At 38.6% G+C, this 17,450-nt stretch overlaps 1 protein-coding gene across 1 annotated transcript in view; it reads right to left on the bottom strand.

Moving 5' to 3' along the window:
* LOC147001356 (uncharacterized) overlaps window positions 1-17,162 on the bottom strand; it is a gene marked incomplete at its 5' end in the record, with an annotated part of 34,979 nt that extends 17,817 nt beyond the window's left edge. Inside the window, 3 exon segments of the mRNA XM_085829201.1 lie at window positions 7,845-8,036; window positions 16,652-16,857; window positions 17,014-17,162. Coding sequence (XP_085685327.1) covers window positions 7,845-8,036; window positions 16,652-16,857; window positions 17,014-17,162 — 547 coding nt within the window.
* Between the last annotated feature and the right edge of the window lie 288 nt (window positions 17,163-17,450).

The following is a 17,450-nucleotide window of genomic DNA, read 5'->3' as shown; positions in this document are numbered from 1 at the left end:
TAGTAGGCAAGCCTAAGTTATTGAGAACCTAAATCATTAAACACCATCAAACAGAAAAAAAATTGCTTAATTATACTTCACATTATGCATTGAGCAGTTTATAGTTATATGGTATAATGTATAATGACATTAATAAATCATAAATTATAAAAATGATTCTGCTTCTTCTGAAAGAAGAAACGAACAACAGTAAGCTTTGGGACAATGATTGAGGGAAAAGGCCATTGAACACGACCACATAGACAACTGTAAGTTAGATGACCATGGAGACAGAAATGGAAATAAAGCGGCCTAAGAAAAAGCTCAGGGTAGGAGCAAATCACTTTTAAGGTTAAAAAGGGAAGATAAAAAAAAAGGACTGTCTTTTTTAAGGGATACCAATTGGCAGTCACAACAATGTCTAAATTGTACTTCAGATTATACACCACAACAGCATCCTGCATGTATGTAGGCTATCTGCATGGAGTCACATTATAACATGATCTAATGTCCACATGAGATAGTGACCTTTACTGGTTTTCCACAAAAAAATAAGTACAAAAATAAGTAAAATGCTATTGTATAAATACTAATGTCATTAAATGAATCTGTGTTCTCCAGAAAAAAAAAAAAACACATTAAAGACAGAACTTAGAGCAGGTCAGTGCTTTGAAAGAAGGTTGGAGTCCTTTCCTGTCAGTGGCTCAATGCAGCTCACCACCTCCTATTTATTAGCTTGAAAAAAGGAGCAGAAAGGACAATGATCAGCAAGATTGAGCAAATGGTGAAGGATATTTTCAGTTTGTAATATGAAATTTAGGTACCCAGAGGCCTCAAAAGACACAACCTCACAGATAGGTAAGGAGTGCATGGTCTTCCGAAAAAGCCCATGAATTCAAGAAGATAAAAATTTGTAAATATGGGACTGGAGAGATGGCTCAGCAGTTAAGAGCACTGACTGCTTCTTCCAGAAGTCCTGAGTTCAATTCGAGCAACCACATGGTGGTTCAAAACCATCTGTAATGGGACCTGATGCCCTCTTCTGGTATGTGTCTGAAGACAGCTTCAGTGTACTCATCTAAATAAAATAAATAAATAAATAATATTAAAAATAAAAAAATTGTAAACACAATTTATACTTTAAAATGCAAGCTTATTAAAGAGATCTGCAACCCTATAGGTGGAACAACATGAACTAACCAGTACCCTGGAGCTCTTGACTCTAGCTGCATATGTATCAAAAGATGGCCTAGTCGGCCATCACTGGAAAGAGAGGCCCATTGGACTTGCAAACTTTATATGCCCCAGTACAGGGGAACGCCAGGGCCAAAAAGTGGGAGTGGGTGGGTAGGGGAGTTGGAGGGGAGGGTATGGGGCACTTTTGGGATAGCACTGGAAATGTAAATGAGGAAAATACCTAATAAAAAATATTTTAAAAATGCAAGCTTATACAGAATTCTGAAATATTTAAATAAGAACATCACAGAGAGAAAAGCCAGAGGAACCACTCAGCTAGCGATGTAAGACTTTCCATTAAAATCATATACTGTACTTAAAGTCAGATGAGTTCTGTCTTTGAATCATGGGAACCATAGCCGTTTTGGTGTACAAAGCTTAGGTACTTGTCTAAGATGCAATTTTCAGGTCATTATATTTGGCTTATGATGTTATTTACATAGAAAGCTTATGAGCTCCTTTCACTCAACTGTAAATCCTATAGAGGTCTTCATCATTCCTTTTCTATACTGTGATTATATGTGAAGTCTCCTCATTTATCTTAAAGGCACATTTGTTATGTTTGTTATGCACTACTTTTTGAGAAAGTCAGTTGGCTGGGACTAGGGAAGTGCAGAGTGTGTGCAAACCTGGGGTCCTGTTCACTAGATGTTCTATGCAGCACAGCAGACAAGGACCCACAAATGCATCTCTCCCACACACTCACACATGAAAAACATTGTTTCAAAAACAGAGAAAATTACCCTTAACTCATGACTCTCTTAACTATACATATAAATGGAAGAAAATGATTCCTAAAAGTGTCCTGGAGGTTTTTTGCCACATTTACATAAATTAAGCTGAACTATTTTTTAGATGTTAGCATGTTTACAGGATTTTTATTCTCATAAATCACCTCTCAAGGGGAAAGTCCATACATTACTTTTAATAGTATATCTTAGATTGGCTTAAGATCACAAACAGTAGAACACAGTTGTCTTCAGTGTGTCAAACAGGTAGAAACACATGATTATATGAATTCAGTTCTTTCTAAGAAAGAGGAGAAGCAGTTGATAATAAAGACTTGGGAAAAATAATCAAATAAAGCCATATAAACCTATTACACAGGGAAATATAACTAAATGAACTAACAATAGAGACAGAAACTTCAGAAAGACCAAATCTGTTCTGCAACAAAAGTTCAGCATTGGTGTTAAGCTTTTTTTTTTTTCTTTTTTTTTTTCCTGAGACAGGGATTTTCTGTGTTGCGCTGGCTGTCCTGAAACTCAAAGTAGACCAGTTCAAACTCAGAAATCTGCCTACCTCTGCCTCCCAAGTACTGTGATTAAAGTGTAAAGCATTTTTAAAAGGCAGAAGGACAGATAAACAAATAAAACTCTTTGTCTGACTAACACCAAGCAGCAGGCACAACAGTTACAAAATTTAATCTCAACATACACACTGGGACCATGTTAAGCATGCACATGAGCTGTTTATTTCATCAAGTTCTACTGTTCTCTGTGACAGTGAAGTAAGTAACTAGAGTGAGACCCTAACTTCATATGTTCTACTCTGGAAAATGAGGTTCTCTTTCTCAGCACTGAGGTTGATTCAGGACATGTTTTTTTTTTTTTTGTCACCAGGGAAAGACTGAAGTAACTGAACTCCATTACTAGTTTGGAACTTTGGTACTTGGTAATTTGAGGGAGGACTGGAGCCCAGAAACATCCGGTTTGCATTACTTTTACTGTAGCATACAGTTAAACATTGTTGTTAACCTGTTATTGTGTTTAATTTATAGGATAAAGTTTATTATCAGCATTCATGCACAGAAAAACAGCTTGCATACCACGAGGAGTATCATCATGCATTTCCCATGGGTAAGGGATTACTAGTACTGCTGAAGGACAGAGCACATTACAAAACTACATGCTAAACACACTTACCAGACTTAATATCTTTATGCACACACACAGTCCAAAAGGAGAACATGAAAGCCTCATTTAATCAAATCCTCCTTAATAAATGTGTTTTCCATATATGTACAATTTTCAGCCAACTAAAGTTTAATTCCCAAAATATTTTTAGTTAGAGCTGTTTTCTATGGGAATACTTCTACAATGAGATAATCCCTATAAAACACAGAACAAAAATCCTGGCACACAGAGTTCAATTAGTGATAGGAAGTTTTTTTTATGTTGGTTTTTTCTGAGGCAGAGTTTCTCTGTGTAGCTCTGGCTATTCTGGAACTCAGGATATTTTGTAGCAGGCGGCTACAAAATATGAATTACTTAATGAGGCGATGAACACAAAGACATGTTAGAAGTGACCAGGAATTCTGGGGTTGTTAGCTCCCACATGAAAAAACTCCAATGTAAGGGATGGGTAATGGTGGGACTTGCCATCAGCTAACTACTATTCACTCTATCAAGCTGTCAGTTCTTATGCCTGTCAATGTGCCTGCACTGGCTATTTCTCACCTCATAATTTCCTAACGCTAAACATCTTTGAGCTGAGTCACAGAGCCCCCATACTGCCGTGCTAGAAGTGTGGTAGATGCTTGCCTAGTGAAACCTTTTCTCTTATTCTTTCAGCCACATCCTTTAAATCTCATCTTCTGAGAAAAGACCTATGAATTTGATTCTTCAGATGTCACACAGGCACAGATAGAAAGGCAGAAGGGCACTGGTGGCTGTCAGTGGAGAACAGGCCACCATTCATGGTAGGAGTGGTGTGGGGCCTGGTCATTTCTGTTCCTCCTGAGGATGCTATTTTAAAGAAAACTGTTCTTCATGACTGATGCAGAATTTCATACATAAGACACAGACCAGCAGCCATGTATCAGTGACATGTGATGACATACCTCTACATATAGGCATAGGGGAGTTCACAGATTGTGGATGTGGTAGAAGAGATTGGTCGTAGGTAGTAGGTGTGAGAGTCACAGTCCTTTTTTCATCAGGATCTCATTTCTATTTTTCTTCCACATTACTGAAAGATTCATTTCCACTGTTTTATTTCCTCTTTGTTAAACTTTGTTTTTTTTCTGTTAAACTCGTTGAATAATGTGCAGCATTCCTAGAGAAGTCTATTTTCTAGTGTAACCTTGTGTCCAGGACACCTTAAGTAGAACACAAGTGGAAGACAGCATTGAGATGATGATGAAAGACTAACTCTAAGAAAGGTGCTATAATGTGTAAAGTAAATCTCCTTTAATCAAATGTTCCTGTGTGATGCTTATTTTATTAGAAAAAAATTTATAAGAACTTTATAAATAATTTAATTTAATGGTTATATCATATATATAAATACATTTTTAAAATAAAAATTAAATGTAAAAAAGTTTTCACAGTCTTTAATTTTAAAAGAAAAATTGTTTCTGGGTGAGTATTTGAAGCACATTTTCAGTAGTTTATTACAATGTAATCAGCACTCTAGCTGGAGGATAAGATGTGCAAACTTGCTCATTTACATGTATTTTGCATGACTGTCCTCCCAGATAAAAGGGAATATTCTGATCTGCACTTTAGGTTAGGTGCTAATAAAGCATCTAGGTAACACACCATCTTCTTCAAATAGCCATAGAGCCTTTTGCTATCTCAAATAAATTTCACCTACCTTCTTAGGAAGGGAAGACAAGAATTCTCCCCTTTTTGGGCAAGGGTTTTTATTTTCCTTTTATTATTATTAAAGATTTATTCCTTTATTCTGTTTAGTGTTCTGCCTGCACGCCACAAGAGGGCATCAAGATCATGTTACAAATACTTGTGAGCCACCATGTGCTTGCTGGGAATTGAATTCTGGAAGAGCAGTCAGTCCATTCAAACTCTAAGCCATCTCTCCAGTGCATTTTTATTCTTAAAATAATTTCCCAGTATCACCATATCCATAATTTAGGTAATTACTTAAATTTAATTTTCTGAGAATGAACAAATTTGTAGTAGATCAATATGACTAGAAGGAAGAAGTATGCATTGCACTTGACAACAGTTTTCAATAGCAGACTCTGTTAACTGTGAATGTGTGCATCTGAAAGCTGCTCTCTTAATTTGCTGATACAAAATGAATTGGTGAGCACACTCCAAAGAAATAACACTTTTTAATTTAATATTTGCTAGTGCAAATTTTATGAAATAACACATTGAATGGATACTTTCATTGTATAATGTACTTTCTGGGAGATAGATGATCAATAAGTAATAGTGAGCAGCCAAAACAATGTATTGGAGTTAAACTACACTCAATGCATGTAGAATTGTGTAGTATTAGCACAGAACACAGACAAATCCTACTTACACTGTAAATCAGTTTAGATGTTTTACATATTCAGTACAATGTTGATTCTAAAAAAACACATTGAATAATTAGGAAATCTTGATCTCTGCATGCTCATTGAAGACCAGAATTAATTATAAGCTCATCAGGAAATATTAACAAGGAGAAACAGTGCAAGACCTCAGAGAACAATCATAGTTCATGCTTTGCATGATGTAGAAGAACTCAGGAAGGAAACCTTTAAGGAAAACCCACAAGATGTTCCTTTCCCTGTTGATCAGTAACATAGCCAACTCTGGGCACTGTGTGTTCTTTCTATGAGCCTTCCAAATTCTGAAGAAACTTGGAATTAAACATTTCAAAAACAAACATTTACAAACAGGGATATTTCTGGAATTGCTTCAGTGTGTCAGCAGTAGATCCCATGTTCTGATGCCCTTTGGACATGGATGATGGTCTAGAAAGACTGCCATGTTAAAGAAAATCATCACTACTCTATCCAATATGTATTTGGGTTTAAATAAACAGTAGTGTTTAAATAAAATAATCACTATCTGAAGCTAGATGGAAGCACCTTGGAACCCTCTCATACACCTCCTACCACAAAGGGGTTGGTAGTCTCAGGCAAAGGATCAATGAATCTGTTAGAGCATCTCCTGGAGTCCTTGTCTGCCTTGAGAAGGCCTTTACTGTGCTTTAAGCTCTAGTCCCTCTTGGTCATTTTGTTGCCTCTTATTGTCTCATGTCAAACAGGCAGCTTTATAATTCTGCCTAAGCTTACGCCATATCTCTACAGTAGTTGGCTTCCAAGAGCTAACAGAAGTGGAGGCATGACTGTACTCTCTGAGTTTATTCCTCAATATTGCCATCACCTTAGCAATTTTCCAAAGATTAGACAGTTATTTTCTAGCTCAGGGTTCCACATCCATGGATTTCTCTTGAAAAACATGGGCATGATATACGCAACTATAACCTCAGCCTACAAGAGGTAGAAGTAGGAGGATTTTTAATTCAAGACTACTCTGGAATACATATGAGATTCTACCTTAATACATCACTGTCCTCATGGGGAAGAAAAAGGAAATGGCAAGGAAAAGGAGATGTAGAAGAATATAGATGAGGAAAATGTTAAGGGAAGAAGAGGAGATGGAAGAGACTATTTAAAACATGTTATGTCTGTAATCAAACATGCAGAGAACTATCTGCTTGTCAGTTTCTATCCAGTGTGATATCTTTTATGCTGTTTGTCTTAATTTAGGTTTTATTGCTGTGAAGAGAAACCATGACCAAGGCAACTCTTTTTTTTTTTTAGTTTTTTCGAGACAGGGTTTCTCTGTATAGCCCTGGCTGTCCTGGAACTCACGCTGTAGACCAGGCTGGCCTTGAACTCAGAAATCCGCCTGCCTCTGCCTCCCGAGTGCTGGGATTAAAGGCGCGCGCCACCACGCCCGGCCCAGGGCAACTCTTATAAAGAACATTTAATTGGGAGAAGTGTATAGATGCAGATGTTCACTCTATTATCATCAAGGCTGAAAAAAAAATGTCAGTGTCTAAGTAGACATGGTGCTGGAGGAGACGAGAATTTGACCTCTTGATCAGAAGGCAGCCAGAATAGTCTTCTGCACTTGGTGGAGCTTAATTAGGATCTCAGAGTCCAACCCCACAGTGACATACTTTCTCAATTGTCACATCTACTCCAGAAAGGCCATACTTCCAAATACAGCCACTTGCCATGAGCTTTCAATAACACTGTAAAGGCTTTACCACTTTGGCTATATTCATAGGGTTACTCTTTAGTACATGTTCTTTTATGTAGTTGGAGGTGACTTGATTATGAGTAGACTTTACCACATTGTCTACATTTATAATCTTTCTTTCCAGTATGAATTCTTTCATGTTTCCCACATGAAACATGAGAAACAAAGGATTTACTACATTGCTTACATTCAGAGGATTTCTCTCCAGTATGTATAGTTTTATGTAATTGGAAATAATTTTGATATGCAAAGGCTTTGACACATTTATTACACTCATAGGGCTTCTCTCCAGTATTGTTCTTTTTTGTACTTAGAAAGTTCTATGATAGGCAAAGTCTTTACCACACTGATTACATTTGTAAGGTTTCTCTCCAGTATGAATTCTTTCATGTATTTGAAGTTTATTATGAGAAGCAAGGGATTTACTACATTGCTTACATTCATATGGTTTTTCTCCAGTATGTATCCTTTCATGTCTTTGAAGATCATATTGATGTACAAAAGCTTTACCACATTGACTACATGTGTAAGGAATGAATTCTTTCATGTTTTCGAAGTTGAGCAGGAGAAGCAAAGGATTTACTAGTTGATTACATTCTTCATGTTTCACTCTAGTATGTATTCTTTCATGTCTTTGAAGAGCATCATGACGTAAAAAGGCTTTACCACATTGATTACATTTGTAAGGTTTCTCTCCAGTATGAATTCTTTCATGTATTCAAAGTTCACTGTTACAGGTAAAGACTTTACCACATTGATTACATTTGTAAGGTTTCTCTCCAGTATGAATTCTTTTATGTACTTTAATATAACTGTAGGCAGCCGATGCCTAAAAGATGGCGCCAGTCTCTGGTACACTGTCGCAACACCACTGCACAGGTGCTAGCCCGAATCTGGCACCAACCCCTCCCGAGCAGGTACATGCAAATTAAGGTGCCGGCAGACTGACCAATCCCAGGAGGACACAAAGCTTTTCCCTGTGCTGGGGTGTATATAAGGAATCCTCCCTGGGTGGCCGGGGTTCCTGTAGCATCAAGGCGTTCCTGCAATAAAGCTGTTGAGAAGTATCCGACCATGTTGTATTTTCCTTGCCTGACAGACAAGGTGGGCGCAACAAATTGGTGGCCGGCACGGGGACCCGAGGATCTCATGGATTCAGAACTCTTCAGCTGAGGAACGGCAGTACTGGTAAGTCTCCCAAAATGATCCCCGATTAAAAGAGGGGATATGTTTTTCTCACCCGTGTACCCAGTGTGGGTAGCTCTTAACTTTGTTGTTTCGTTTTTTGTGATTTCTGGCCTCTGCTTTTGTTTGATAGAAGCAGTTAAGGCAGGTCAGAAAATTCTTATGGAACAACAAGAAAGTATGTCAGAGGAAGATAGGAAATGCATAAGCAAAAGAAAGAAAAGGGGCGAAAAAGAGAGAGAAAAGGAGAAGGGAGAAAAGGCAAATTCAAAAGGAAAAGAAATAATAAGAAAGAAAAGGAAATAGCAAAAATATATCCCTCATTAAAAGACTTAACAATAAGTTCAGCAAGTTCTGACTCCAGTGACTCAGAGCTTGATAAAGATGAGGAAGTTGACCTAGAAGAAGAGGCAGCTCAGTATGAGAGGGATAGGTATGATCCAGACTGGTCATACAAAACCAATCCTTTAATAAGAGGGGGGTCGGCTGGCAAAAGAGTAAAATCGAAAGTGCCGACCGCTCCACCTCTTAACCCTGAGTATACAGGAAAAAAGGAATCCACAAAAGCTGGTAAACAAGGTACCTCATTTTGCCCAGAGGTTTGGAAGGAAGTTGGACTGACTTTCCCTGTCTTCTTAGATGGCCAGGGACGACAGTATCATGAGCCAATAGGTTTTAAAACTATTAAGCAACTGGCTGAGTCAGTCCGTACCTACGGGGTGAGTGCAGCTTTTGTAGTTGCACAGGTCGAGGCGCTTGCTAGATATTGCCTCACCCCAGGGGACTGGAATAATATTACTTGGGCTTGTTTGTCGTCCGGACAGTATTTAGACTGGAAGTCCTTGTCCTATGAATATGCAAACAGTCAGGCAGCAGCAAATTTAGCCACAGGACAAGATCCTCAGAGACATTGGGATGCAGACATGCTTCTGGGTTTAGGACGTTTTGCTTTACATCAAACAAATTATCCTGAAGCGGTCTATGCCCAAATAAATGAGTTAGCTACCAAAGCCTGGAAGGCATTGCCAAACAAAGGCACAGTCTCAGTCAATCTTACAAAAATCTTGCAGGGTCCCACAGAACCATTTTCAGACTTTGTAGCACGCCTCGTTGAAGCAGCTGCTAGAATTTTTGGAGACCCTAATACAGCTATGCCTTTGGTGAAGCAGCTATTATACGAGCAATGTACTAAAGAATGCAGAGCAGCCATTACACCCTATAAACATAAAGGTTTAGAAGTTTGGATGAAGGTTTGCAGAGAACTAGGGGGCCCGTTAACCAATGCAGGCCTGGCAGCAGCTGTAGTGCAGTTGGGTAGATCTAATAATGATACTTGTTATAAATGTGGCCAGAGAGGACATTTTAGAAGACAATGCCCCAAAAATGAGAAAAGGACTCCATTAGATAAACCTAGACAGCCAGGAATATGCCATAAATGTAGAAAAGGAAAACATTGGGCTAATGAGTGCAGATCAACAAATGACATAGAAGGCCGACCATTACAAGCAGGATATGGTGGCACTAGGCCAAAAAACGGACAGCGGGGTCCATGTCCCCAGGGCCCTCAAATACATGGGGCTCTTTAGAAAGACCAGAAGAAACCTTGGCCATCTCTCCATCATCCGAGAGACCACGGAGAGCCACTACTGGCTCCACAGGATTGGACCTCCACTCCACCACCAGACTCGTATTAACCCCACAGATGGGGGTACAACCCATAGATACAGATTTTAAAGGCCCCCTTCCCAAAGATACTGTAGGACTATTGCTTGGCCGCTCATCTTCTGCTTTAAAAGGATTACAAATTACCCCTGGAGTGATTGATCCAGACTATACTGGGGTTGTGAAAAATCTTAGTGGCCTCCCCCAGTGGCATTTCAGCTATCTCCCCAGGAGATAGAATTGCTCAATTATTACTGTTGCCAAGTTTGCATAAATATTTTCCAGCAAATAATAAAATAAGAGGAGAGAGTGGACTAGGTTCTACAGGTTCTCGGTTCACTTTCTTATCAATGGAATTAGGAGATCGCCCCATGTTAACTTTGGAGGTTGAAGGACGATCCTTTCTGGGGTTGTAAGACACAGGTGCAGATCGCAGTATTATCTCCACTCATGATTGGCCATCAAAGTGGCCTTCACAAACCTCATCTCAAAGCCTCCGTGGTCTAGGTTATGAGACTGCTTCCCTTATAAGTGCTAAGGAATTAACTTGGAAAAATGAGGAAGGTAAGTCAGGGAAATTTTTTCCTTATATTGTGGATATTCCTGTGACCCTATGGGGTAGGGATGTCTTAACCAAAATGGATCTTAGACTAACTAATGAGTATTCCCCACAAGCCCAAGAAATTATGTCTAGTATGGGCTACACTCCAGGAAAAGGGTTAGGAAAGTCATTACAAGGCATGACTATGCCAGTGCCTGCAAAGTTCAAACAAGATAAAAGGGGATTGGGTTTTTCCTAGGGGCCATTGAGGGTGGTATACCCATTACTTGGAAAACAGAGGAGCCTGTATGGGTTCCTCAATGGCCTCTTTCCTCTGAAAATTAGTAGCTGCCAGATAATTAGTAGAGGAACAATTGAAATTAGGACATATTAAACCTTCCTAGTCACCTTGGAATACACCCATATTTGTGATTAAGAAAAAATCAGGCAAATGGAGGCTCCTGCATGATCTTCGAGCCATTAATAATCAAATGCAGATTATGGGCCCCATACAGAGGGGTCTGGCCCTACTTTCTAGTTTGCCCAAAGAGTGGCCTATTATAATCATTGATATTAAGAATTGTTTTTTCTCTATTCCCCTTGCATTGTGTGATAGCGAGTGCTTTGCCTTGACTATTCCTTCTGTGAATAATGAAGGGCCTGATAAACGGTATCAGTGGATAGTTTTACCTCAAGGGATGGCAAACAGTCCTACTATGTGTCAACTTTTTGTAAGAGAAGCTCTACAACCTGTCCGTGATGCATTCCCAAAATTAAGGATAGTACATTATATAGATGATGTCCTTCTTGCCTCAAAGAATAAAGAAAGTTTAGGTGAAGCCTATATTAAGCTAGTAAAAGAATTAGAAATGAAACAATTATTTATAGCTCCTGATAAAGTTCAAATGGGAAATTTAGGAGAGTTCTTGGGTACTAGAATTACTCCACATTTTATTACACCTCAAAAGATAGAATTGTGTAAAGATCATTTGAAAACATTGAATGATTTCCAGAAGTTGTTGGAAGATATAAATTGGATTCATCCATATATGAGGCTATCAAATTTTGAATTAATCCCTCTTTTTGATATATTGAAGGGCGATCCACAGCTTTCATCACCTCGTGCTCTCAACCCTGAGGCCTGAGTAGCATTAGAAAAGGTAGAAAGGTGTTTAGAAAAGTCCAAGCTGTATAGATGGAAAGAAGGAGAGGACATCCTCCTATGCGTTTTGAAGACATTCCGTCAACCAACAGGAGTGTTGTGGCAGTCAGGTCCTCTATTGTGGATTTATCTTCATGTGTCTCCCAATAAAACCCTTGAATATTATCCCATTGCTGTAGCTCAATTAGCGATTTTGGGCATTAAATCATGTATTCAACATTTTGGAGTGCCCCCTCAGAAAATCATTACACCTTATAATGCTAATTAAATACAGATTCTAAGTTCTTTGATAGATGATTGGGCCCTATTGTGCTGTAGTTTTGATGGGGAATTAGATAATCATTATCCCAAAGATCCTTTGCTACAATTTTTTAGTGAACATCCAGTGATTTTTCCAAAAATCACAGCATCTAAACCCATATCGGGTGCATTGGATATTTATACAGATGATTCTAAAACAGGTGTTGGTGCCTATGTAGTTAATTCTCAAAAACCTGTTCTTTTTCAATACAATCCTGGCACCCCGCAACTTACTGAATGTAAAATTGTGTTGGAAGTATTCAAAGCTTTTAAGGAATCTTTTAATCTAGTCTCTGATTCAGCTTATGTAGTAAATGCAGTGCGTGCATTAGAAATTGCAGGACCCATTAGACCCACCAGCCCTGTGTGCACCATCTTATTAGAGTTACAAAAATTGATTTGGAAAAGAACACATAAATTCTTCATTCAACATATTCGAGCTCACTCTACCTTGCCAGGCCCTATGGCAGAAAGAAATGCCTTAGTGGATGCTAGCACTCGCATGGAATTTATTTTTCATACCACCCCACTGGAGCTTGCAAAAAATTTTCATCAATTGTATCATGTTCCTGCTGCCACACTGCAGCAGAAATTTGATATCTCTCGAGCCTTAGCATTTGGAAAATTAAAATATGTTCATGTTTCAATTGACACCTGTTCAGGTGTCATTTTTGTCTCCCCCATGTCCGGTGAGAAATCCCACAACATGGTTGGCCATTGCCTAGAAGCCTGGGCAGCTTGGGGAAGGCCAGATAGTTTAAAAACTGATAATGGCCCCGCATATACATCAAAATCATTCCAAACCTTTTGCAAAATAATGCAGGTTAGTCACTCTACTGGTCTTCCCTACAATCCACAGGGCCAAGGCATTGTGGAAAGAGCACATCAAACCCTAAAAGAACTATTACAAAAACAAAAAGGGGGAATCGCTGATGGCCGGCCACCCAAAGAACAATTATCTTTAGCTCTCTTTACTTTAAATTTTTTAATTCTGGACGAACATGGTCGTTCGGCTGCAGATAGGCATGCCATGACCTCGCCTATCCTTAAACAGGATGTCAAAATGGAAAGATGTCCTCACTGGAAAATGGTATGGCCCAGATCCCGTTATTTCGATATCCAGGGGAGCTGTTTGTGTTTTTCCACAGGGTCAAGAACACCCGATTTGGGTACCAGAGAGGCTGACGCGAAAATTGCTCCCCCCGACAGAAATATAGATTGTAATAGTTCCGGAAGGACATGTTTTTTTAGCAGAATGTTGGCAGGGTATACTGCTGTGGTTGTGAAACTTCCCACCTTTGTGCCTATAGTAGATTTTGAAATATTTGCCACCTATGCCCATTGGTGCTACCCACTGAGTGGTCCAATTTGAACCTCTTTTCCTCAAATCTTTGCTTCTGTTTGAGAATGAGTTCATTCACCAAGAAATTAGGATAGAGATGGTCAATATTGTCCACAACATAATTACACTTGGGAAAAAATTTATAAGAACTTTATAAATAATTTAATTTAATGGTTATATCATATATATAAATACATTTTTAAAATAAAAATTAAATGTAAAAAAGTTTTCACAGTCTTTAATTTTAAAAGAAAAATTGTTTCTGGGTGAGTATTTGAAGCACATTTTCAGTAGTTTATTACAATGTAATCAGCACTCTAGCTGGAGGATAAGATGTGCAAACTTGCTCATTTACATGTATTTTGCATGACTGTCCTCCCAGATAAAAGGGAATATTCTGATCTGCACTTTAGGTTAGGTGCTAATAAAGCATCTAGGTAACACACCATCTTCTTCAAATAGCCATAGAGCCTTTTGCTATCTCAAATAAATTTCACCTACCTTCTTAGGAAGGGAAGACAAGAATTCTCCCCTTTTTGGGCAAGGGTTTTTATTTTCCTTTTATTATTATTAAAGATTTATTCCTTTATTCTGTTTAGTGTTCTGCCTGCACGCCACAAGAGGGCATCAAGATCATGTTACAAATACTTGTGAGCCACCATGTGCTTGCTGGGAATTGAATTCTGGAAGAGCAGTCAGTCCATTCAAACTCTAAGCCATCTCTCCAGTGCATTTTTATTCTTAAAATAATTTCCCAGTATCACCATATCCATAATTTAGGTAATTACTTAAATTTAATTTTCTGAGAATGAACAAATTTGTAGTAGATCAATATGACTAGAAGGAAGAAGTATGCATTGCACTTGACAACAGTTTTCAATAGCAGACTCTGTTAACTGTGAATGTGTGCATCTGAAAGCTGCTCTCTTAATTTGCTGATACAAAATGAATTGGTGAGCACACTCCAAAGAAATAACACTTTTTAATTTAATATTTGCTAGTGCAAATTTTATGAAATAACACATTGAATGGATACTTTCATTGTATAATGTACTTTCTGGGAGATAGATGATCAATAAGTAATAGTGAGCAGCCAAAACAATGTATTGGAGTTAAACTACACTCAATGCATGTAGAATTGTGTAGTATTAGCACAGAACACAGACAAATCCTACTTACACTGTAAATCAGTTTAGATGTTTTACATATTCAGTACAATGTTGATTCTAAAAAAACACATTGAATAATTAGGAAATCTTGATCTCTGCATGCTCATTGAAGACCAGAATTAATTATAAGCTCATCAGGAAATATTAACAAGGAGAAACAGTGCAAGACCTCAGAGAACAATCATAGTTCATGCTTTGCATGATGTAGAAGAACTCAGGAAGGAAACCTTTAAGGAAAACCCACAAGATGTTCCTTTCCCTGTTGATCAGTAACATAGCCAACTCTGGGCACTGTGTGTTCTTTCTATGAGCCTTCCAAATTCTGAAGAAACTTGGAATTAAACATTTCAAAAACAAACATTTACAAACAGGGATATTTCTGGAATTGCTTCAGTGTGTCAGCAGTAGATCCCATGTTCTGATGCCCTTTGGACATGGATGATGGTCTAGAAAGACTGCCATGTTAAAGAAAATCATCACTACTCTATCCAATATGTATTTGGGTTTAAATAAACAGTAGTGTTTAAATAAAATAATCACTATCTGAAGCTAGATGGAAGCACCTTGGAACCCTCTCATACACCTCCTACCACAAAGGGGTTGGTAGTCTCAGGCAAAGGATCAATGAATCTGTTAGAGCATCTCCTGGAGTCCTTGTCTGCCTTGAGAAGGCCTTTACTGTGCTTTAAGCTCTAGTCCCTCTTGGTCATTTTGTTGCCTCTTATTGTCTCATGTCAAACAGGCAGCTTTATAATTCTGCCTAAGCTTACGCCATATCTCTACAGTAGTTGGCTTCCAAGAGCTAACAGAAGTGGAGGCATGACTGTACTCTCTGAGTTTATTCCTCAATATTGCCATCACCTTAGCAATTTTCCAAAGATTAGACAGTTATTTTCTAGCTCAGGGTTCCACATCCATGGATTTCTCTTGAAAAACATGGGCATGATATACGCAACTATAACCTCAGCCTACAAGAGGTAGAAGTAGGAGGATTTTTAATTCAAGACTACTCTGGAATACATATGAGATTCTACCTTAATACATCACTGTCCTCATGGGGAAGAAAAAGGAAATGGCAAGGAAAAGGAGATGTAGAAGAATATAGATGAGGAAAATGTTAAGGGAAGAAGAGGAGATGGAAGAGACTATTTAAAACATGTTATGTCTGTAATCAAACATGCAGAGAACTATCTGCTTGTCAGTTTCTATCCAGTGTGATATCTTTTATGCTGTTTGTCTTAATTTAGGTTTTATTGCTGTGAAGAGAAACCATGACCAAGGCAACTCTTTTTTTTTTTTAGTTTTTTCGAGACAGGGTTTCTCTGTATAGCCCTGGCTGTCCTGGAACTCACGCTGTAGACCAGGCTGGCCTTGAACTCAGAAATCCGCCTGCCTCTGCCTCCCGAGTGCTGGGATTAAAGGCGCGCGCCACCACGCCCGGCCCAGGGCAACTCTTATAAAGAACATTTAATTGGGAGAAGTGTATAGATGCAGATGTTCACTCTATTATCATCAAGGCTGAAAAAAAAATGTCAGTGTCTAAGTAGACATGGTGCTGGAGGAGACGAGAATTTGACCTCTTGATCAGAAGGCAGCCAGAATAGTCTTCTGCACTTGGTGGAGCTTAATTAGGATCTCAGAGTCCAACCCCACAGTGACATACTTTCTCAATTGTCACATCTACTCCAGAAAGGCCATACTTCCAAATACAGCCACTTGCCATGAGCTTTCAATAACACTGTAAAGGCTTTACCACTTTGGCTATATTCATAGGGTTACTCTTTAGTACATGTTCTTTTATGTAGTTGGAGGTGACTTGATTATGAGTAGACTTTACCACATTGTCTACATTTATAATCTTTCTTTCCAGTATGAATTCTTTCATGTTTCCCACATGAAACATGAGAAACAAAGGATTTACTACATTGCTTACATTCAGAGGATTTCTCTCCAGTATGTATAGTTTTATGTAATTGGAAATAATTTTGATATGCAAAGGCTTTGACACATTTATTACACTCATAGGGCTTCTCTCCAGTATTGTTCTTTTTTGTACTTAGAAAGTTCTATGATAGGCAAAGTCTTTACCACACTGATTACATTTGTAAGGTTTCTCTCCAGTATGAATTCTTTCATGTATTTGAAGTTTATTATGAGAAGCAAGGGATTTACTACATTGCTTACATTCATATGGTTTTTCTCCAGTATGTATCCTTTCATGTCTTTGAAGATCATATTGATGTACAAAAGCTTTACCACATTGACTACATGTGTAAGGAATGAATTCTTTCATGTTTTCGAAGTTGAGCAGGAGAAGCAAAGGATTTACTAGTTGATTACATTCTTCATGTTTCACTCTAGTATGTATTCTTTCATGTCTTTGAAGAGCATCATGACGTAAAAAGGCTTTACCACATTGATTACATTTGTAAGGTTTCTCTCCAGTATGAATTCTTTCATGTATTCAAAGTTCACTGTTACAGGTAAAGACTTTACCACATTGATTACATTTGTAAGGTTTCTCTCCAGTATGAATTCTTTTATGTACTTTAATATAACTGTAGGCAGCCGATGCCTAAAAGATGGCGCCAGTCTCTGGTACACTGTCGCAACACCACTGCACAGGTGCTAGCCCGAATCTGGCACCAACCCCTCCCGAGCAGGTACATGCAAATTAAGGTGCCGGCAGACTGACCAATCCCAGGAGGACACAAAGCTTTTCCCTGTGCTGGGGTGTATATAAGGAATCCTCCCTGGGTGGCCGGGGTTCCTGTAGCATCAAGGCGTTCCTGCAATAAAGCTGTTGAGAAGTATCCGACCATGTTGTATTTTCCTTGCCTGACAGACAAGGTGGGCGCAACAA

The sequence above is a fragment of the Mus caroli genome, unplaced genomic scaffold, assembly GCF_978045245.1.
Source record: "Mus caroli unplaced genomic scaffold, Mus_caroli_1 scaffold_13, whole genome shotgun sequence".
NCBI lineage: Eukaryota > Metazoa > Chordata > Mammalia > Rodentia > Muridae > Mus > Mus caroli.
The sequence above is the reverse complement of the archived record's forward strand: the minus strand, read 5'-3'. Positions and strand labels throughout refer to the sequence as shown.